Source organism: Dioscorea cayenensis, unplaced genomic scaffold, assembly GCF_009730915.1.
Source record: "Dioscorea cayenensis subsp. rotundata cultivar TDr96_F1 unplaced genomic scaffold, TDr96_F1_v2_PseudoChromosome.rev07_lg8_w22 25.fasta BLBR01001286.1, whole genome shotgun sequence".
Taxonomy (NCBI): domain Eukaryota; kingdom Viridiplantae; phylum Streptophyta; class Magnoliopsida; order Dioscoreales; family Dioscoreaceae; genus Dioscorea; species Dioscorea cayenensis.
Genome location: NW_024087677.1, coordinates 1 through 20,699, shown reverse-complemented (window position 1 = coordinate 20,699; position 20,699 = coordinate 1). Strand labels below are relative to the sequence as shown.

Sequence of the window (20,699 nt, the reverse complement as noted above, 5' to 3'; positions counted from 1 at the left end):
ATTGTTATTTTGTAGATTTGTGTATCTTTTTTTGTCCTCTGATCCTCCTATTTATTATGATGATGTAGAGGGAACTGTATTTAAATAAGTTTTCTAAGACTATTTTTTGTTTTACATTAAGACATTATTTTACTCAAATCACAAATTGTTTGATTTTAAAATTTTGCATAGTCAACCCAATATGAATTTCTCATCGAACTTAATAACCAAACAGACAAAGTGTAACCCTAAAATGCCAAATAATATAAAGCCAACCAGAATCCAAACATACATAAATAAAGCAAAGGATTAATACATGAGAGGGACTAGTCACAGGTTCACAGACCTGTCTCTTACTCTCATCTACCAAAAAGCTCAAACACAGCAAATCCGGAATCAGTTTATTGATCAATGAGACCGATAAGTTTATCACTCGATAACATTATACATAAGCTTTCAGATTCCTCTCTCCAGCATTGACCTTACCCTAGTCGGTAAACCATAGAGACGGATGAATCCAGCAGCATCTGCTTGATTATAAATATCGCCGTTCTCGAATGATGATATGTCCTCCCTGTACAAACTACTGGGGCTTCGCCGTGAAACGACAGTCACAGATCCCTTGTATAACTTGAGAGTCACAGACCCGGTTGTGGTCTTTGTTATGTTCTCCATGAATGCGTCCATGGACTCGCGGAGAGGATCAAACCATCTGCCAGCATAAACAAGCTCAGCGTACTTGAGGGCAATTGTGTCCTTGAACTGCATGGTCTCGCGGTCTAGTGTCAAAGATTCAAGTTCACGGACAGCTGCGTAGAGGATGGTGCCCCCGGGAGTCTCGTAGACACCACGGCTCTTCATGCCGACGAGTCTGTTTTCAACCATGTCAACTCGGCCAATGCCATGTTGCCCTCCAAGCTCATTAAGCGCTGATAGTAATGATGCCGGGGAGAGGTCCTTTCCATTTAATGAGACAGGTATACCGGCAACAATACCGATCTCCACGTACCTGCAGGAAACAATCGGGTTAGAGCCAATTAAAACAGAAACCAGGGGATTATTTTGTGTTCATTCACAAGAGATCCATTTCAGACCGGTTCTAGACTTCAAAGGCTTCATTTGTGGCTCAAAACCACACCATGATGCACATGAATCTGCAGTATAGCACAAAAGTAGAATGCCTTCTCAATGCTCGTATAGTGAATATTGTCAGAGGGACAATAATTTAACTGTAAACCAGAAGAATATTTGTTTGCATTCTTCTGAAACTGAAACTAGTATACTCTTATTAAAAGAATGAAACCTGAATCAGAGGGAAAAAAGGCGAGGTTTAAGGTCAAGGATGCATTTAGAGGCTCTATACAGGCATATGCTTGAAGGAATATAAATTCAATAAAAGCTTATCCATCAATGCATAATGTGGGGTAGATCTTTCTATATTAAAAATAAATGAGAGAAAAAAAAAAAGAGTAAATCCTCTAGAAATCATCACTCAAATTGCCGAAAAAGGAGTGGCGCAGAATGGGAAGAAAAAAAATTTCAGATGTAAATTGCAAGTTGGGATATTGTGAGATATTGGGAATTAAATTAATCACGTTACTTCACATTAGAATTGCCTGAGCATTGGCAAACATTTGAAATTCAACATGTTCAGCATCTGAAGTTTTTGAGTGAAGCCGTAAACATTCATTGAGCACTTACTCAGGTTGGTTAGGTGCATCTTCAGGGTCCACAGTCATCATGTACATTTCCTTTTTTGGTTCATTTGCTGGGTCCTCGAGGATATCACCCTGTCAAATGTGACAAAAACTGTAATGGTTGTTCTAGATTCAGATATCAGAATATATGGTTCTTAGAAAGAAAAAGGAGTAAGGCCACAAAGAGTTTTACATTGGCAAGGTGAAAAGGAACAAGAGGATGTCAAAAGTATATACAGTCAATGACAACTCCACTACTACAACAAATTGGATGTAATAACAATATGACCAGCAAAAGGAGAGAGAAATACCTCATGACTAAGGTGCCACAGATTCCGATCTCTGCTATATATAGATTTCTTTGAGACAGGAACAGGGACATTATGCTTCTTTGCATATTCTATAGCATCTTCTCGTCCCTTGATATCCCATTCTCTCCATGGAGCCACAACATTAAGTTCGGGATTCAACGCAAAGAAAGTAAGTTCAAAACGAACCTGTGACCAAGGGCTGAAGTGGCAATGGATATTGGAGAAAATAATAAGCACATAATGGATAAGAGTTTCCAGCATACCTGATCATTCCCTTTTCCTGTGCATCCATGTGCAACTGCATCTGCGCCAACTTCTTTAGCAACATCAACCATTGCCTGCATAAAATTAACCAACATCAGAATAATTTATTTCTATTACACAAGAAAAAGGTAAAGAAATTTTTGAAAAGGCTCATCTTGATGAAAAATACTTAACACCAAAAATTAGGCACAAAGACTTTTGCATAGCTGGGGGCTAGTGACAGGAAATTCGAAGATTAAAGAAATTAGCTATCACAACAGTGAACAGAAGAGACCCTGTTGGAAAATATCACAGATCTTGTACAGAAGCAACTTTTTCATATCAATTAGTCCTAGACATCCTGGAAGTTCTTCTATTCACAATATTCAACCAATCCGTGAACAGAAAGACAATTATAAAACACCCACATACTCCAGTTAAAGAGTTTAGCAATTTCTCATTACATTCTTGAACGATTTTTACATAAATTGGATTTAAATTTTGAAAAATTACCCAATTCAAAACAACATTACCTTAGCAATAACAGGACGCGCCATTGAAGTTCCAAGAAGATATTTCCGTTCATAGACTGCACCAGCACGCAAACATGGAAATATAAAATCCCTAACAAATTCCTCCTTTAGATCCTTAACAACAAGTTGGCATGCCCCACTAGCCTTGGCTTTTCTTTCCAAGCCTTCCATCTCCATATCACCCTTCAAGGAAAGGTCACTCAAACCATTAACAGAAGAATATTATTGTTTAAGCATATTACACAAACTGGAATGACATTCCAAATGTGGTACATCACTTCAGGAACTAAAAGAAAATCTAACTCAACCATGCAAGAAATGTACCATATACAGGACAAGTGATCATGGAACACACAAGCTAGTTTTATATGGGGAAAAAAATCATACACTCAATTAGACCCCAACAATAAAAGCCTGCCAAATTGTCAAGGCTAGTGAAATATGAAACACGCAATGATATGGGCAACATGTATATACCTAGTTGACAACAAGATAGACAAATACTATTCTTGAAGCACAAAAATTATGAAAAATTACTAAAACATAACGGGCAGGTTCCTTGGCTTTGCTAACCAATCCATTTTTTGGCCGAGATCTGCTGAGGTTGGGAATGGGCTCATAAAGAAATACCACTAGAAGATAATATCAATGGATACTGCAAGTTAAAAGCACACCAAGAAGGCTTGTCTTTAATCCTTTGATTGTTTTTTTATTTTATACTCAATGAAATGATGGTGATCAGTCATTAACATACTTGACCAACATCTGCAGTGAAGCATACAACGTCACAGCCATAGTTTTCCCTGCAACATTTAAATAATCAAACACGATAAACATGTTCATCATCATTTTCTAAAATCAGTAAATAACCATAAATGATTAACCATGCAAAGCAAATGCATGGTGTAAAACTATATGAAGGGCACAAAAGGTCAGAAGGCACATGACCCACAATGAGCGATCATAGTCCAATCATAAATAACCAACACAGTGAAGGTTTGTTGAACTCTAAAATTGATTAGAAAAATAGTTGTCTTGAAAATATGTAGCTCTCAAACTTTTTCATGAAAATATTCCTGTTCTATCATCAAAATTGTATGCAGAATGAAAAGAGATGTCCATGATACTTACCTACTATTACTGGTGACATGACTTCTCAAGGACTTAATTGAAGATAGGAGCCAGAATATAAAGGTGAAATAGTAAATTAAGCATCATGCTACCAAAAAAAAGAAAATACACCTTAGCCATGGCACAATCACTGATGTGTCCAAACCACCACTATAGGCCAAGACCACTTTCTTCAACTGTCCACGCAATCCCCTGCCATTTTCAGTTGTCCCCGGGCTGGTCAATCCACCATCCTTTTCACTGGACAGTACGTTCAGTATGGCTACATATAAAAAAGAAAAATCAAATCAAAGTAAATCTCAATAATAACTGTGAAATAAATATCATATAATCAAGTCAAATCACATGAGCCTATTTAGATACATCAACCAAAAGGAGAATTACAGAATTGGAATAATTCTACACTGTAGGAGAATATGCCTCATACTTCCCGTTTCCAATGAAGCTAAGTCAAGGATATACGGCTCAAGCTGCATTTCTAAAAAAAACAATGGCTTATCATGACAAATCCTCAATGGGTGATCCAGTGAAGCACAATGTAATGATTGAGAGATCAACAATGACTTGTCCTACAGCATCATTAAACAACCAAGGGGCAGAAGCATCAAAGAGTAATATCATGGCCACAGGAAGACGAGATAAAATTGGAGTAAATTGATTAAGCAACATCTAAATTAGCTCTGTTTGATTGAATTAAATTCATCTTTGTGGTTTGACTTGACCAACACAATTTTATTTTTAGGGTTTGTTTTTAGTTTTATCTTCACTAACTTGCTTTTGGTTCAGAATTGAAGATGCTACTTCTCAAAAGAATATTTGGCAAGCACATCACCTTCCAAATTTTACGCTAAACATTTCAAAAACCTGTCCATAGATCCACAAGATAAATAAAAAGTTCAAGACAAGGAGGCATGCAACAGCTGCAGCATACTGATGCAGAAAGACTTCCATCAGAATCAGATAATCAATAAGCACTATTGAAGAGAATGTAGAAGACATGAACCAGTCAAATTAGCATCTAATATAGAACTATGATAGTTCAGAAAGCAACACACCATCCAAGATCATCTCACCTGTGCTTTAAACATAAGTTCTTCATTGAAAAGATAACATCTGATCATTGTAGATAACATGGAAGAAAGACTCTATTTACCTGTTAACAAGTTAATTAGATGTAGGCTACCAAATTACCATTGCTAGATATGAAGGTGCATAAAGGAGAGATGTACAAAATGTTGCCAGATATTTTTTTTTTTTTGTTAAACAGTGCATCGACTAGCACCAGATGTCTGTGATTATTAGCATTCAGCATTTTACAAGATAAAAATTAGCAGAAAAAAGCACATCCCTTAACCAGGAAGAAATGAGCCAATCTAAGTGACAAGGGTAAACAATTCAATGACAAAGAAAGCAGGGCAAGAGGTTTAGCATTATGCCATTAAATGGCCAAAAACCATCAAATCATTATGTAATCACCGGCTCATGCGCAAATATATATATATACATATAACAAGAACTAGTTTATAACAATCAAGATTTGTTACCTTTGGTCCGAGACGATGGTGCTTGGTGTAAACTATGATGAATGGATAAATGCCCAAGGAAACCACTAGACACAGCACCAGCCTGATAACCCATGAGTAGGAGTCATGCGAATAAGAGACAGTACCGAATTAAAAACAGAACAGATAGCTAGGGATCATGAATGATCTAGTACCTCCTGGAAAGAGCAGGGTCTCTTCACGCAAGATATTTTTTTACGTCGGACAGGCCACTCTGCAGAGCAAGCCAGTGTTATCATTGAACTATTAAAAATTCGCAGAACAACAACCAAAAACTATCAGTGTGGACCTTTTCAAAGACAGATACAAAAGTTACAACTTTTAAGCAACATGGCACACATACCAATTCAAACTTAACGAGACGAGCATATCAATCCACTCCAAATAATAAAATTCATCAAAAAGTAACTCAGAAAGAGTAAATAAATAAATAAAGGCAACAAAAATAAAACAGAAAAGGTCACTACTGCAAAAAAGATGTAGACAAAGCTGATAAATGGAGTTCTTCAAGAGGGCGTGAAATGTTACAGTGGCATTTCTCATTCATCGGAAATCAATAAGAAACGGACCTTTTTTTTTCCAAATTACAAACCTAAACAAGACAGTGAATAATAAATCAGATCACATCAGAGAAACAACAAAGCTTAGATTATCCAAAACATGAAAAAGAATCGTAGAATGCAAGAAAACACACAGATTAACTCGAGAAAAAAGCGGAGAATCAAATTACCTGCTTGTGCAGAGGAAAGCAAGCTAATCCTGGACGAAGAACATGAGGAAATGGCATGCAATTGAGCCATGGAAACACTCTAGCCTTGAACCCTAGAAACTCGGAGAGAGAGAGAGAGAGAGAAATCTCTCGGAAAATTAGGATGGATTCCGGAGCTCCGCCGCCGAAGGGACTTGGTTGTGGAGTCTGCGACTGTCGAGGTTTTCGTAGGTGGAATTCACACGTGTGATGTGGGGTTCAGGATTTTTATTATAAATATTTATCGTATAAGGGTTTATATGATGATAAATAATCTACTACGAGAGTATTTTAAAATAATTTTAATTTTTTTATAACATTTAAATTTTTATTTATATTATTTATAATATTAATAATTTAAAAATATTAATTATATATAATTATTTATGTAATAAATATTCACAAGACCTTTAAAATCCAAAGTATAAAATAGTTATGGTAGAAGTTATTTAATTATATTATTTTATATATGATATTGTCTCAAAACTCCACACAAAATTTTAAAATCTTCAATGTGAAGCAGGGAAAAATGCCTAATTTTTATAAAGTTTAATACATACATGATACATCTCAAAATATTCACTCATGTACTCATGCTATTGTTTTGTTATTTTTTTCATGTGACTGTCCCATAATATGTTAATGGAATGATTTTTTTTTTTTTACAAATGCGACAAGCATCATTCCAAAATAGGGGTAGACAAGTATAGCTGTACATATGTGGTTTAACAATTCTTTCAAAATTTACCATATGAGGCGGTATAACAAGCAGGACAATAACGATTTACCACATGTACTAAAAATGATATATCATAAATTATATAATTTACAATAATAAATCCATGTCTGGTTACCTTACAGTATAAGGAGAATAGAGAATATGGCTTCTCTCATAAAAGATCGATGAACAATGAGTGAATGAATAGTACTTTATGGTGTAAATGTAATAGCAAGTAATTAATAACACAATGTTATTCACCTGTCATTCACCTATCATTCACCATTCAATGGTTGTTATGCAAGGTCTTTTACATGTCAAACATGTCAAAACATGTAAAACATCATATCATTTTTAAAAAAATATATATATATTTTTAGGGATACAACGTTGCTTTAATATTGAGGAAAAAAAAAGAATAATTGAATATTTGCATTCTCATATACCAAATTGCTTCCATGCATGTATGTCTATCTTAAGTACTGTTTTATATTATACATTGCATTGACTTTTTTTTTTTTTTTGACTTAGTTTTGAATTTTTGCACATTAAATTTTAAATTTTATAATTTTGACCAAAGGCAAATTATATATATATAAAAGAATACATCAAGAACACCAGACAAACACATCTATAAATTAATTAGGTTTTAGTTTGTGTTGACTAGTTTTAGTTTAGTTTTTATAAAAATTATTGTAAGTCTAATTAGAAATAAAATTCAATGATTGTAATTGATTAAACTACTATATATATATATATATATTTGATTCAATGGTTCAAATCAAAATACTATACATCTTATTTTTAACAAAAATATAAGTCATAGTACATCTCATTTTTAATAAAAATATATGTCATGCTTAAATTACATAATTACAAAATCAGTCCTTGGGTAATGACTTCAGTAACGTTTTAAATTATGAGGGGTTTTTCGATAAGTAATCAAATATAAAACCAGGGTTTTGAACAAGCGCCTCATTTTGAGACTATGACTACCACCACATCGGGAATTCCCCCCAAAACCCTAAAACGCTCTAAAACCCTACTGAAAGTGAAACCCTTGCCACCATGATCTGAGCTTCCATCCTTCTCTCCTTCTTCTTCAATTCTCCTCTCTATCTTTCCCTTCTAGGCTTCAGAAAGCAGCGCCTTTTGCCGGGGAGCTATGAATAGGCTTCTCGGAAGCTCATGTCTGAAGCGCGCTCTTTTTTCCTCACCAGAGGTCTTTCTTTCAAACCTTCACTTCACTCAATCTATGCATGATTGGTTTGTTTTTTTTCTTCTTTAAATATATGTCAGAGGTTGTAAAGGGGCAAGGTGTTTTATTTTTGATGTGGTTTTCTTGTTGATATTTGAGGGTTTCTGTGTTTTTGTGGTTGGTGGAGGCCTGTCGAAATTTTTGTGATTGGATTTTTTGAAATATGATTCAAAATGGTATTCTTTAGCATGTATTGAAGCCTAGTGTATGCCATTAGTCTAATTCATAGAATTTTATGTGATACTTTCTTGTCTTTTTTATTGTACTTTGCAAAGTTCGTTGGATATTTCAGCAGTTGCATTCCCAGCAATGTGCTTTTGAAATAGAGTCACTGCTAAATTTTGTTAAACTTACATGCTTAAACCATATCTGAAAGTTGATAGTGTGCTCAGAAGGATGATCTGGTTTCTGTGCATTCAATTACAACTTAATCATTGTTCATTTTGTTAAATTAATATTGACATATAATCTGTGACTAGTATGAATTAAAAAAAAATGCAATAAAAGGTGGCCTGATGAGAAACGGATATTTCCTGGTTCAAGGCAGAAGTCACTTTATTCAGGAAGAGTCATTGCATTTTGCCCTGAGTTTGTTGAAACTAGTTTCACCCGCCTGCTATTAAAATTTTAACTTTTTAAGCCACTTTCATCAAACGTAGGTTGCCATCTATGCTATCTCTTCTGTATGATGTATTCTTGGTTCACTTACAGAGTAGCACTTGGCAGCTTTATAGGCAAGGGACTATTTTGCCTGTCTTCCAACTCCGCAGTTTCTCTGCTAAAGGTAACAAATCATTATGCTTAAACAACTTAAATTGCTAAAGTTATGTTAATTAGATCTCAAAGATATTTGATTATTGGTAATTCATGTCCTAAATCCTATTCCATTCATTCAATTGGTTCTCCCTTGACACCGGTAATCTGTAGTTGTATAAAGATTTCCATTTAATATCTGTTTATTTATGTTGTTTAATTCAGTACTAAATTTTAATAGGTGATATTCATACCATAGGCAAATAAAAATGTGTTCAATAAGTTAGTTTTGCCGTAGACACTTATTTTATGATCATGCTTTGGTTGACACTCCATGATACATTGACCTTTAAAACAGATTGAATTTTTTTTTTTTTTTTGTTTGAGAGAGAGAGAGAGAAGAGATTTCTTATGATTATTGAACCGGTTATTATTTAGACAGTGCCCAATACTGCTATTGTGCTGATGAATAAAGCATGGCTGTGATTTCCAAGTATTGATTAGATGAGCTATTCAAATGATTTTATTAGTTGTATGATTGTATCAATATATATTCATACATATTGGTTTCTCCATAAATTGAAGTCGCTATTCCTTTGTTTTTAGGGAGAAGGAAATCAAAATCTGATGGAAGTGACTCTGGAGAGGAGAATCTTTCAAAGAAAGACCTTGCTTTACAACAAGCTTTGGATCAAATTACAACTTCATTTGGAAAAGGTGCTATCATGTGGCTTGGTCGCAGTAACACCCCTCGAGAAGTGCCAGTTGTTTCTACAGGATCCTTCTCATTGGATATGGCACTCGGAATTGGTGGGCTTCCTAAGGTACTTCTGGCCAAGTGGCTGTTATTCTCTATGATATGAATGCTACACCATTCATTTGTTTCTCAAGATAAATGTGTCGCCTTGTTTCTCATGGTCCTCTATTTCCATAGGTTGGAGGATATGATAACTTTTCTAAAAAAAATTTCTTTTAGTTCTTATCCTCACAAGATTGACAACATCTTGCATAGGCACACTAGTAAAATGCATACTGCTTCATTTTTTTTTTTCTCTTCAAATTGAGGTTGATAAATTGTAAAGAGCAATACTATTGTACATACTAGACTTCCCAAATGACTTTTCATCCATGGGTTTATCTGGAGATGTGGTCTTGTACATCTCAAGGAAAAAAACAGTGGCCATTTTTCTTTTGGGAAGCCTAGTTTGTGCAAACAACATCACACGATTATGATAACTAAACTTTTAGGTTTGATGCAACAAATAGTAGAACTCAAATTCTAGTACATTCAATATTTGCCACTTAGCTTGGATTGATTTTTAAGTTTTGCAGGCAGACTAGTGCATCTAATATTTGCCGCTTGGTTTGGATTGTTTTTTAAGTTTTATAGGCAGACTGAATAATCTTCATCTTTAATTGGGTCATACCTCAGGCTTTCTATAATTCTATATTGGTGTCTGATTTTAGAAACTAGATGGTCTGTGCCAATTTTCCTGTGAACCAGTCAAGGATAACTCCATTGGGAAATTGATGTATGAGTTACAAATATTGAGATTTTGCTTGCAGAACCAAGTGAGGAATGCTAATGAGTCCAAACTTGAACTGCATAACTTGTCTGCTTCCACAAAATATGACCATCTAATTGATTTCTCAAGTTTATACTTGAAAATGAATCAAAAGGATTAACCGTCAAATTAGAAATACATCATATAAAAATCAAGCAAGTTCTTAGAAATCAAATATTGTAACTTCTGTAATATCTTCCCCACTAGCTTCAAGTAATCCTACTATTTGCGTAATTGGCGGATTTTCATGCTTTTTGGTTGCCATCCTTTCCTGAATGGTGCCACTGCAGAAGGTATACATGCAAATATATACGAGAATATTTACATTATAGCACCAAATCCATCTCCCTATGAATTCTTTTATTTTATTTTAATTTAAATTTTTTATTTGTATGTGTGTGTGTGTGTGGTGTGGGGGGATGCACATGTGAAAAGGTGATTAATGAGCTGGCATATAGTGATGTGATTTTCTTCGATAATCTTTATTCTATCTCTTTTTTACACACTTTCACATTTCATGTTTTAGTGCTTCATTTACTGTTTTGGCAGGATTACTGTGTAGTCTTGCAGAATATTTTATTTCACTCATCATACTTTGAACTGTCAGGGGCGGGTAGTTGAGATATATGGTCCAGAAGCTTCAGGGAAAACAACTCTCGCCCTCCATGTAATTGCTGAAGCACAGAAAAGCGGAGGTGATTCTAGTATTTTATCTTCTTGGTTTGGTCATCCTACATTTTATATTATTTCATGTGTGGTAGTTCAATCGATGCTTGAAAGGTGCATGGTCTAGACTGAAGGGAGATTCCTTCAATTTGTTCACATGTCCTGTAGCATTTTAAGAACATGCTTATAAAAGTTGGACATAATCTGAGCTGATGGTTTTAAGTAGACATATGACTGTTGCATAATTCCCAAGAGCTGATGGCTTTGAGTGGATATAAGACCAACAAATAAACCCCAAGAGTTGATGGTGTTGAGCAGATATATGACTGATGCATAAATCCCAAGAGCTGATGGCTTCAAGAAGATGTATGACTGATACATAATTCCTAAAATTCTTAATAAAGAAAGATATGTGAGTTAGTGAGTGATAGAATTCTAAGTAATTTTAGATGATATATTAATTTCAGATGTGCAACAATTGACTCTTTACATTAAATTTTCTCCCCTGACAAGGCTAAGCTATCGGGGCATCAACATGAATAACAAATCCTACTTATGCTTATTACTGAATTGTTAGTTGAACACATAATATTTTGATTCGTGGTAACAGTTTACTACAATTGAAACTTGCTAATAATCTGTTCAACTTTGGTTTATTGTTCTCCCCTTTTTCCAGGTTATTGTGCTTTTGTTGATGCTGAGCATGCTCTTGATCCAGCATTAGCAGAGGCTATTGGTGTAAAGACTGATAATTTACTCCTTTCACAGCCTGACTGTGGTGAGCAGGCTCTTGGTTTGGTGGATACCTTGATTCGAAGTGGCTCTGTTGATGTTGTTGTTGTTGACAGTGTGAGTAAGATTCGTTGCTATAAATTTACTAAGTATTCACTATTTCATCTTCTTGTCCAGATATTTGGTTCATACCATTCTATTAGAATTCAATGGAATCCAAATTTTGGACCAAAGTCACTTCCCTGACTAATTCTCAGGTGGCTTGTTTAGCTTGATTCTGGTAAGTAAAGCCAATTTGGATCAATTATTGTGCCATGGTCTCAATTTCACTAAGCCTTGGGTTCACTTTAGTAAATTTTGTGACTTGTTTTTTTTTTTTTTTTAAATAGTCTTTAAAATTAGTTTTGTCTTATAAGATCTTGGTTAAGCCCAAGACAAACAAGGATGACGAACAACCAACGAGGACACTGTGGCAGGTCTCTTACGAATCACCTCAATGTTGCTCCACCTTATCCATTCCCTTGCTGCTTCAATTAAATATAAACTTGTGTATTGTTTATTCCATTCCTATATCTTCTCTAGCTACTCCTGGATTATTTTGTTTCTCTTCTTTTGTTCTTTCATTTTAATAGCTGTTTCATTGTCATGTAGACGTTCTTCTTGAACATTTTATACAACTAGGATATGAGTGCCATAATATTTTGAAGCGTTCTAGGCTATATGGTGTAGGATTGCCTCAGCATGGGTTTTCTTTTGCGAGACGTTTAGGCTATCAGTATAAATTCTGATCATCAGGCTATGTTCAAACATTGGGATTTGTTGTCTAATCTAGTAAGGAACTGGCAAACGGTGAGGCTAGTTTCTGCTTGAGGGAGTTTTTTTAACCTTGGATAAGGAATTTTGAGCTGGCTTCTGTTTCCCTTGTAGATCATGATATTATCTGACGTTCAAAACATGCATCAGTAGTTTTTTGAGTAATTTGTGTGAATGGTTCACATTGTCTGTGAGACTTGCAGATTCTGGTTATTAATCTTACCCAACATGAAATATTTGTTAATTGATTGTGATGGCATGCCTCTATGAAGCATGTTACTATAAAGGGTATGGTATGACTGGGTAAATTGTGATATTTTTATCCAGTTTGCAAAAAATTTTATCTTCCCTTGGAACACTAGTTTTTGATTCTGACGGGATCAATCTAGCAACTTCTGCCTGAGTACTATGCATATCATGGAATGGAGTGCTATTTCTCAGACTACTGTGAGGCTAGCTGATTGATGAACATAAATCTGTTTGAAATTTTTTTTTGCAATTTATGTAACATCTTTTTGATCTCTTTCCACTCTGAGATATTTGTGACACACAGGTTGCCGCTCTTGTGCCAAAGAGTGAACTCGATGGCGAAATGGGAGATGCACACATGGCTCTTCAAGCGAGGTTGATGAGCCAAGCTCTTCGCAAGTTGAGTCATTCACTATCTCTCTCTCAGACGATCTTGCTATTTATTAATCAGGTAAATTCTGCCAAAGTTCAAGACCTCAAGGCATATTTAATTGTTAATTTGATGATTTCTTTCTCGAACAGAAATGCTTTTAGCAATTAAAGCATCACAAATCAGAATGACTATTTGGCATGTATATGAGCTTGTAAAGTTAAAAACCATTTTTTTTTTTCCATTTCCTTGAATATGCTGATGATTTGATTCAGTTGTGTGCCATTGACAGGTCTGCACAAATCTGTCTAAAACCATATCTGGAAGATATTTTGCATTCCCATTCTGTTTCGATGCTCTTGACCAATATAGCTTTCACTTTCTCTCTTTCTGGTAGTTTCTGGTTCAGATCTAGCATTTCCTACCCATGCCAGCTTCTTCTCTGCTGTATTTACTTAGTTGTATGGGGATTAATTTGGGGTTTGACTTACCAATACAGCATGCCATCCTCTTAGATGTAAGTATAGCTTATCAGCTCACCCTTTGATGTGATTTCCATATTCGAATCTTTTAATCCTTCTTTCCCACTTTTAGTCGAAGGTTGTTATTGCTGGAATTATTCCCAGCTGTTGATGCAACTGTCAATGTTCGTTTGGTTTAGTGTACAGAAAATTTACTTTTATGGTTCACATAGAAAAGGTGGTTCTGAGGGCGAGCCTGGACACTGGCAAAGCTGCTCATCTGCAACTTGTTGCCTCAGTTTAAGGTGAGGAAACAGCTTCCCTAGTGGATGAGGCTGCTGCATTCTCCTCTTCGCGGACCTAATGCTAGAGTAGTCTTGCACACTTTATAGAAAGGGGAGACACTCTGTATTTTCCAATGAGCTTTTCAGCAAAATAGATATTTGGGGCCTTTTGTATCCTGATAAATTTTTCCTTTATATATGCAATATACTCCTTGTTCTAGTTATGAACCTGCATTCGTGTGTCTCAGGTTCTCTTTGATGGACATGCTGATTGGCTCTTCACTATGTTAAATATGAAGCACCATTCCTCCTATCGTGGAAAACTTGATTTCTCTTCATTTTAACCTTCTGATTCTTTAACCTTTCCCTTTGATTTATCCAATGTTATTATATAAGGTACTTGTTAATTTGGTAGCCTCAATGTCAGATACTGCCAATTTATGAGAAGACAACAAATGCCTTTGTGGAATTATGCCATCCGTTTTTTGTTCTTATGAGAAATCATGCAGGTATCCTTTGTAGTTGCATTTGAAAAGTGTATCTAATCTTTATTGTTTGGTATAATGTGTTTGTAGGTGAGGTCAAAACTGAGTACATTTGGAGGATTTGGAGGACCGACTGAAGTTACTTCTGGTGGAAATGCATTGAAATTTTATGCATCAGTCCGTTTGAACATCAAACGAATTGGCTTGGTCAAGAAAGGAGAAGAGGTGATTATTATCTATCAAATTCTGAATTTTTTTTTTTTGTTGATGCCCTTTTCTATTTGATCCTGTAGTTTACTTTTTATTACAACATTTGATTACACATGCCAACATTGTGTCTTCTTGCATCTATCCTGAAATTGCGGTTTACCAACGAAACTCATTAACATCCATTTACAACTATTGATTGTTCTCTGGATTGCAAAGGTTGGTTTCTAGTGCAGGATAATTATATTGAATCAAGAACTAGAAATGCCCTTCATGTCAGGATACTTGATAATTAAATGTCATTGAGTGCGTGAAGTTCAATGTTTGATGTGCGAATTATTTGGATGAATGAAAAGGGGAAATCATGTCATAGTAATTCTGTATTAACACATCCATGTGCTATGAATTCTCATGTTCAAAATTCTGTCTGCAAGATTCTCGAGAATTGACTTAATGTATATTGCTTCAGGAAAACACATGGTTTTATTTTTCAGAATTTCCTTTACAGCTTATTACAATGAGAACCAAGAATGGCTCTATGATGTGTGATTACATACTAAATCAAAAGTTAACATGAACAACTGAGTCTCATTCAGTTGGTTCCTACGATGTGTGCCTGTCTTGGTTGCAGCTAATTTTATTTATTGGTGATTCAGCAGACTGTAGGAAGCCAAGTCCTGGTGAAGATAGTGAAAAATAAGCACGCGCCACCTTTCAAGACTGCCCAGTTTGAGCTTGAATTTGGCAAAGGCATTTGCCGTGATTCTGAGATCATAGAACTGGGCTGCAAGCACAAGTTGATCACAAAAGGAGGGGGTGGTTATTACAACCTGAATGGCCAGAATCTCCGTGGTAAAGACGCAGTTAAACGATATTTCACAGAGAACGAGGATGCTCGAGAAGAACTTATAATGAAACTCAGGGAGAAATTGATGCACCCCGAAAAGGAGAACAAAGCTGAACGAGACAGTTTGACTCCCGATGCGATCACGTCTGACACTACCACCACTGACGAGGAAGTAGTCACTGCTGTTGAGGCATAATAGCATCGTAAACTTTTTCAACGGAGCATGTGCTTCTACTGCCAAAGCCGTAGCATGAATTCTCCCAACTGGAAAGCCGAAATCTTCGGTTGGCAGGGATATATGCGTCCAAAAATCTCGACGCAGCTTATTTTGGATCACCGGGCCCTTCATTTTGTAGACGTCCTGGGTGATTGTATGTTTGTGATCTATATGTTACCTGGTTATTGAGCTTTGATTCTAGCATTTGAAAGAAGATGAGAGGCTCTGGCAAATGGTTATGTCAATCATTTACAGGGGATTTATTAGATGGAATTGGTGTTAATGATGCCATTCAAGTGACACACTGACCTCTGGACTATTAGAAATTTCAAAAAATTAAAAGGTCTTGTGGGTATCATTTCAGCTCTTGTTACTATTTTACTTATGTACCATTTTAATTTTAGGGATGAATCTGAATTGCAGAATGTGACTTTGTGATGCAAGTGCCGCAATGTCCTGCCTGCTTGATCATCTTTGTTTGAAGCAGGAATTCATGCTTTAGAAAGAGAACCTAAGTTTATTCAACTGTACATTGGAAATAGCAGCTCTCTCTTGATATAAATACCGGTTGTCACTCAATATATATATGTATATATGTATAGTGAACCACTCTTTGCGGTAAGACGGTTAATCATGAACATAATTGTTTATCGCGAAATGGATAATTTGTAACCATTGAATTGCTGAGAGATGGACATTATTAAAATCCTTACTTAGGGATCTTCTTAAAAAACTCGCCCTCTATAGATATATATGTATGCCTCAATAAAATTTCTCTGTATATGTATACATAAGTGAATTTAAATCAAGTTAAGCCATCCATTATCATTTAATAATAAATGAAAATTGATTTTTTTTTTAATATTAGACGCAATTACAATCATATATAAGTGAATTTATACTTTAGGAGTGCATCTATCCAAACAATTTTATTAGATTTATACCCATAATAGTAAAGATATTTAAGAAAATAAAATTTCAACCTACATAAAGGCCTTTTTTTTGGGTAACCCTACATAACCATAACAGTTGTATGGAACAGATGGAAGCATGTAAGTTTACATATATATTATAAATAAAATCCAACAAAATAAAGATAGCAAATAGAGGTAAAGAAAATCAAAATTATTAAAATTTCAATGCAGAGTGAGCTCCAAAATTTCCCATACGCCACAGCAGACAGCCCCTTTGGCTGTGACTTCCAAATTATAGTCCTTAATCTGGTTAAATATTGTGCAAACTTTTCTGTGAAGATTGTAGTTGGAATCTTCGTCACTTGATGGAGCAAATTTCAATTCCGGGACTCTTCTGAATTCAGCAGACGAGGCACGACAACTGGTGCACCTCGAACTTTCTCAAGAGCAAAACTAATCCGAAGAGGCCGACCTAAGAATGCCTGCCAGAAGCATTGCAAGTTTTCATTTGTTTGACATTTGGAAAAGAAGATCTTTATTTCTGCAAGACAAGTACATTTCTTACCTTCCCATCCATGGCTTCTTTAGCACATTTAGCTTCATAAGCAGTAGCAAAATAGACAAAGCCGAAACCTCTTGACCTTCCGGAGCCCTTATCATACATTATTCTCACTGAAACATAGAAGAAAAATGTATGAGGTTCTAGAATTTGGGCTAGCACTTCATTCCAATAAACAGGCTAGAATTTGGTGCTAAACATTAAGTGCCTAGTATAGCCAGATGATCGAACCAGATGTATATATAACATTCATTACCATAAAAAAAATGTTAAGCGGCGAGATCTTTTGCAAGAGATAAGAGTACATGATCTTTCTAGCTATCATGATCATTCTATTCAAATATTACGATGACAAACTTTCATGATAATTGTTCATATGGAAAAATAGTTATTCCTCATTACAACCATTTGTTTGACAATACCCTTTAAAAGTAAAACCTAATTCATCATCATTTGCGAATGGATACCAATTGTTGATTGTTGAGGGGATATTTAAGATCTGCACAAAAGCAATCTCATTTTTTTTTTTTCCATTTCATAGCAAGCTGGAATCTGGACAGAACCTACTTCATTGCACTTAAAATGGATTACTAGTATTTAAATATCTTCCAACTAAAATCAGTAGCCCATGGCTCAGATACCAAAGACATCCATATCCTGAAGAATTTATTTTGCGACATTATATCATACACTAGAATTAGCTACATATTGATTCAAGATGACATTTGAAGATCTCTTTCTTTTTTTTTTAATTATAATTCTTAAGTATTCTCAGGGCCTAGTGAGCAAGAGTTCTACATATTTACTGCCACTAACCAACAATGCCAGATAACCCTATGTCCTTCCAAACTCTTGCTCCATGAACTTCAAAACTGAGTTACTCATGCCAATTTCAAATGGATAAATTATAAATTTTCTTAAAGATGTATTATCATGTATATAATTTCTAAATGTTTCATTTCTTTAAGAACATTAAGATTAACACTTAAGACTTGATTATTAACATCCTGCTGCAGTATAAGATTGATCATCATCAATCCAGGTAATATAATAGTCATGTCAACCCTTATACCATCTATGTTGTTCTCTTCATTCAAGTGTGCACAATGAATTTTTTTCCATTCCAAATTTTCTTCTCTTTAATCTGAACACACTGACATTGAGCATAACAATTGGGAAAAAATGGAAACAACTATAATCAGAGCATTTATATATATACCAAACCAAATCTCATCAAGCAGAACACATAGTTCAACATGTTATTAGATTACAAATATCAGACAAATAAATAATTGGATTTTTTTGTTTTTGTTATTTCTGAATTATCTCCAAACCAAATCTCATCAAAACATCAAACAAATTTTCCAACATGGCATTAGACTACAAAAACCACTCAAAGATCAGAACTTGTGAAAAATCCACAATTCATTTATTCATCAGCTACTTCCAAGTGATCACTAAACCGTAAAGCAAGAAAATTAATACAAATCAAATCATAAATCCAACTTCAAATCCACAGCAGCCAACAGAGCAAGTAAATAGATCAAAGAACGCATTTTTCACCTTCAAAATAGAAAAACAAGAAGAAATAGAGAATCAAATCATGGAGCACTAACCTTCAGTGACTTCACCGAAAGAAGAGAAAGCATCATGGAGGGATTTCTCGTCCACCGTCCACGAAAGCCCTTCACCATCGTCGCGGAACCATCATTAGTGAAAACTAAAGATTGAGAAAACTACAATCCAAAAAAGGGATAAATCATCAAACCTCCAACAAATAATTTGGAATTCGAGGGAGAAGAAGCGCAGTAGAACCGAAGAGGGATCGCCGCCGCCGGGCGAACGAGAAAGATCCTCCCAAACGAACAGAGCATCGCCATTGCTGAGCTTGAGAAACCATCACTTCGAGGTTTCCACAAAACTAAGTAATATAGTTTTTGTGAAATAATTGAAATAATTCATTTTTCCGAAAAAATTATTAAGAAATTAAATTAGTGGGGGAAAAAATAATATCACTATAAGAAAAAAAAAAGTTTATATTTTTTACTTTAAAAAATTACCTAAAATTATTAAAATTAAGGGTTAATTCACCCAAGGAATGCATATATATATATATATATATACACATGGAGGCAGTCATATAGGATGTCCCTAAATTTAATGAATGTCCTAGCTAACTGCAGCCACAACTCGTCCTTTTCATCCTCTATCCAACCTCTGAGTAGGAGCTCCTGGTTGCCATTGATATGGGCACCAAATCTAATCTCAAAATCAAACTTATCAACACTACTATCGAAATCAATCCCTCCATAAGAATAGTCGATGCCATAGTGTAGTTGCGACGGCATACTGGGAGGAGGTGAGTATTGGAGAGTTGGTGAGCACGGGTCACATGGCCTGAGAGTACCAGGTGGTCTTGGGAAAATGACTTATTGTGTGAAAATAGAATTGATTTATAATTGATTTATTTAATTTATATTTGTGAAAAAGAATTATATAGACTTAAATATGAAACGGAGGATTTGAAAGATGCTACTGAGAATTTGGCTGCCAAACTTTCTAAACTTACTGATGGAGGAGTTGAAGATTAAGATGAAAAAAGATGTTTCTGAACAATCAAGAAGCAATGAAGATTTACTTATGAATCATCTTAAAAAAAGATCACTTGCAATTCATGGAATACGTCTTTCATTAGTTATTAAGGATGACATTGAACAAATGAAAATCAATATTTTTACAAACAAGTTGAAATTTTCACTCGTATATATTTTTCCTCATTATCATTTGCTTAAGAAATCTCCAAGTCAAAGTACCCCAATTAAAGGATGAGATTTAATTTTACTATATATACCTCTCGGAGTGAGTGACTAAAAAGATTAATGAACCAATAATCCCCAAATTATTTTTAATATTAATGAGAAAATAACAATACATTATTTTTTATGGCAAGGACAAATAAAAGATGCGATTTTAGTTATAAATAAAAAAATTGAGAAAAACCAATAATAACAAATAGTTTTACATGTGTTTACATTTTATCATATTATATTATGAACAAACTTTATAATATTTAGTCACTACTACTTATGTAAAATCTTTGTGTGTTTATTTTAAAATAAAATTTATATTAAATTTTATTATTATCAGACTCTATCTATCTTTAATTTATTTAATTTATAAAAAAATATTTATATATTTACAACACTAACTATTTATATATTACATATACCCGCAGCTTAAACGTGGTCGGCCTACTAGAATATATATCAAATAAATAACTCTTTTTTGATGTTTTTTATGAATAAAAATTTGAGAATGAGCACTTTTAAAAAAATAAAATAAAATGGACTATCATATTGTTTAATCCAAACAAATTCAATAAAATAAAGTTTCATTT

The 20,699-nt window shown here is 34.6% G+C and overlaps 3 protein-coding genes across 5 annotated transcripts; 1 reads left to right on the top strand and 2 right to left on the bottom strand.

The window, feature by feature from the left end:
• Positions 1–222: 222 nt before the first annotated feature.
• Positions 223–6,415, bottom strand: LOC120256110 (argininosuccinate synthase, chloroplastic). The gene is made up of 10 exons (XM_039263884.1): positions 6,187–6,415; positions 5,612–5,670; positions 5,439–5,520; positions 4,006–4,156; positions 3,518–3,566; positions 2,764–2,946; positions 2,251–2,325; positions 1,988–2,173; positions 1,681–1,769; positions 223–988 (listed from the first exon to the last, which is right to left on the bottom strand). Exons 1-10 carry the CDS (start codon positions 6,254–6,256, stop codon positions 436–438), a joined length of 1,497 nt encoding a protein of 498 aa, XP_039119818.1. The 5' UTR covers positions 6,257–6,415; the 3' UTR covers positions 223–435.
• Positions 6,416–7,893: 1,478 nt separating this feature from the next.
• LOC120256108 (DNA repair protein recA homolog 3, mitochondrial) lies at positions 7,894–16,272 on the top strand. 3 transcript variants are annotated; one of them, XM_039263883.1, is made up of 8 exons: positions 7,894–8,144; positions 8,907–8,964; positions 9,540–9,757; positions 11,106–11,193; positions 11,841–12,013; positions 13,263–13,409; positions 14,649–14,783; positions 15,422–16,272. In XM_039263883.1, the coding sequence occupies exons 1-8, from the start codon at positions 8,088–8,090 to the stop codon at positions 15,806–15,808; spliced, it is 1,263 nt and encodes a 420-aa protein (XP_039119817.1). In that variant the 5' UTR covers positions 7,894–8,087; the 3' UTR covers positions 15,809–16,272. The 3 variants fall into 3 exon arrangements, with proteins under 3 accessions (XP_039119817.1, XP_039119816.1, XP_039119815.1); XM_039263882.1 differs by having other exon boundaries at positions 8,892–8,964; positions 15,425–16,272; XM_039263881.1 differs by having other exon boundaries at positions 8,892–8,964.
• A 574-nt stretch (positions 16,273–16,846) lies between these two features.
• LOC120256111 (glycine-rich RNA-binding protein 4, mitochondrial) lies at positions 16,847–19,218 on the bottom strand. The gene is made up of 4 exons (XM_039263885.1): positions 19,071–19,218; positions 18,919–18,987; positions 17,309–17,415; positions 16,847–17,225 (listed from the first exon to the last, which is right to left on the bottom strand). Exons 1-4 carry the CDS (start codon positions 19,180–19,182, stop codon positions 17,121–17,123), a joined length of 393 nt encoding a protein of 130 aa, XP_039119819.1. The 5' UTR covers positions 19,183–19,218; the 3' UTR covers positions 16,847–17,120.
• Positions 19,219–20,699: the final 1,481 nt, after the last annotated feature.

What these genes read in the sequence shown, in the direction of transcription:
- LOC120256111 (XM_039263885.1), bottom strand. Translation starts at nt 19,182, where the DNA reads ATGGCGATGCTCTGTTCGTTTGGGAGGATCTTTCTCGTTCGCCCGGCG. An exon ending in TTTCGGTGAAGTCACTGAAG is followed by an intron (nt 17,416 to 18,918) that starts GTTAGTGCTCCA and finishes TCTATGTTTCAG; the next exon opens with TGAGAATAATGTATGATAAG. An exon ending in AAGAAGCCATGGATGGGAAG is followed by an intron (nt 17,226 to 17,308) that starts GTAAGAAATGTA and finishes TGCTTCTGGCAG; the next exon opens with GCATTCTTAGGTCGGCCTCT.
- LOC120256108 (XM_039263881.1), top strand. Translation starts at nt 8,088, where the DNA reads ATGAATAGGCTTCTCGGAAGCTCATGTCTGAAGCGCGCTCTTTTTTCC. An exon ending in ATGTTGTTGTTGTTGACAGT is followed by an intron (nt 12,014 to 13,262) that starts GTGAGTAAGATT and finishes TGTGACACACAG; the next exon opens with GTTGCCGCTCTTGTGCCAAA. An exon ending in TGGTCAAGAAAGGAGAAGAG is followed by an intron (nt 14,784 to 15,421) that starts GTGATTATTATC and finishes TTGGTGATTCAG; the next exon opens with CAGACTGTAGGAAGCCAAGT.
- LOC120256110 (XM_039263884.1), bottom strand. Translation starts at nt 6,256, where the DNA reads ATGGCTCAATTGCATGCCATTTCCTCATGTTCTTCGTCCAGGATTAGC. An exon ending in CGCGTCCTGTTATTGCTAAG is followed by an intron (nt 2,326 to 2,763) that starts GTAATGTTGTTT and finishes AATTTTATGCAG; the next exon opens with GCAATGGTTGATGTTGCTAA. An exon ending in GATGCACCTAACCAACCTGA is followed by an intron (nt 989 to 1,680) that starts GTAAGTGCTCAA and finishes TGTTTCCTGCAG; the next exon opens with GTACGTGGAGATCGGTATTG.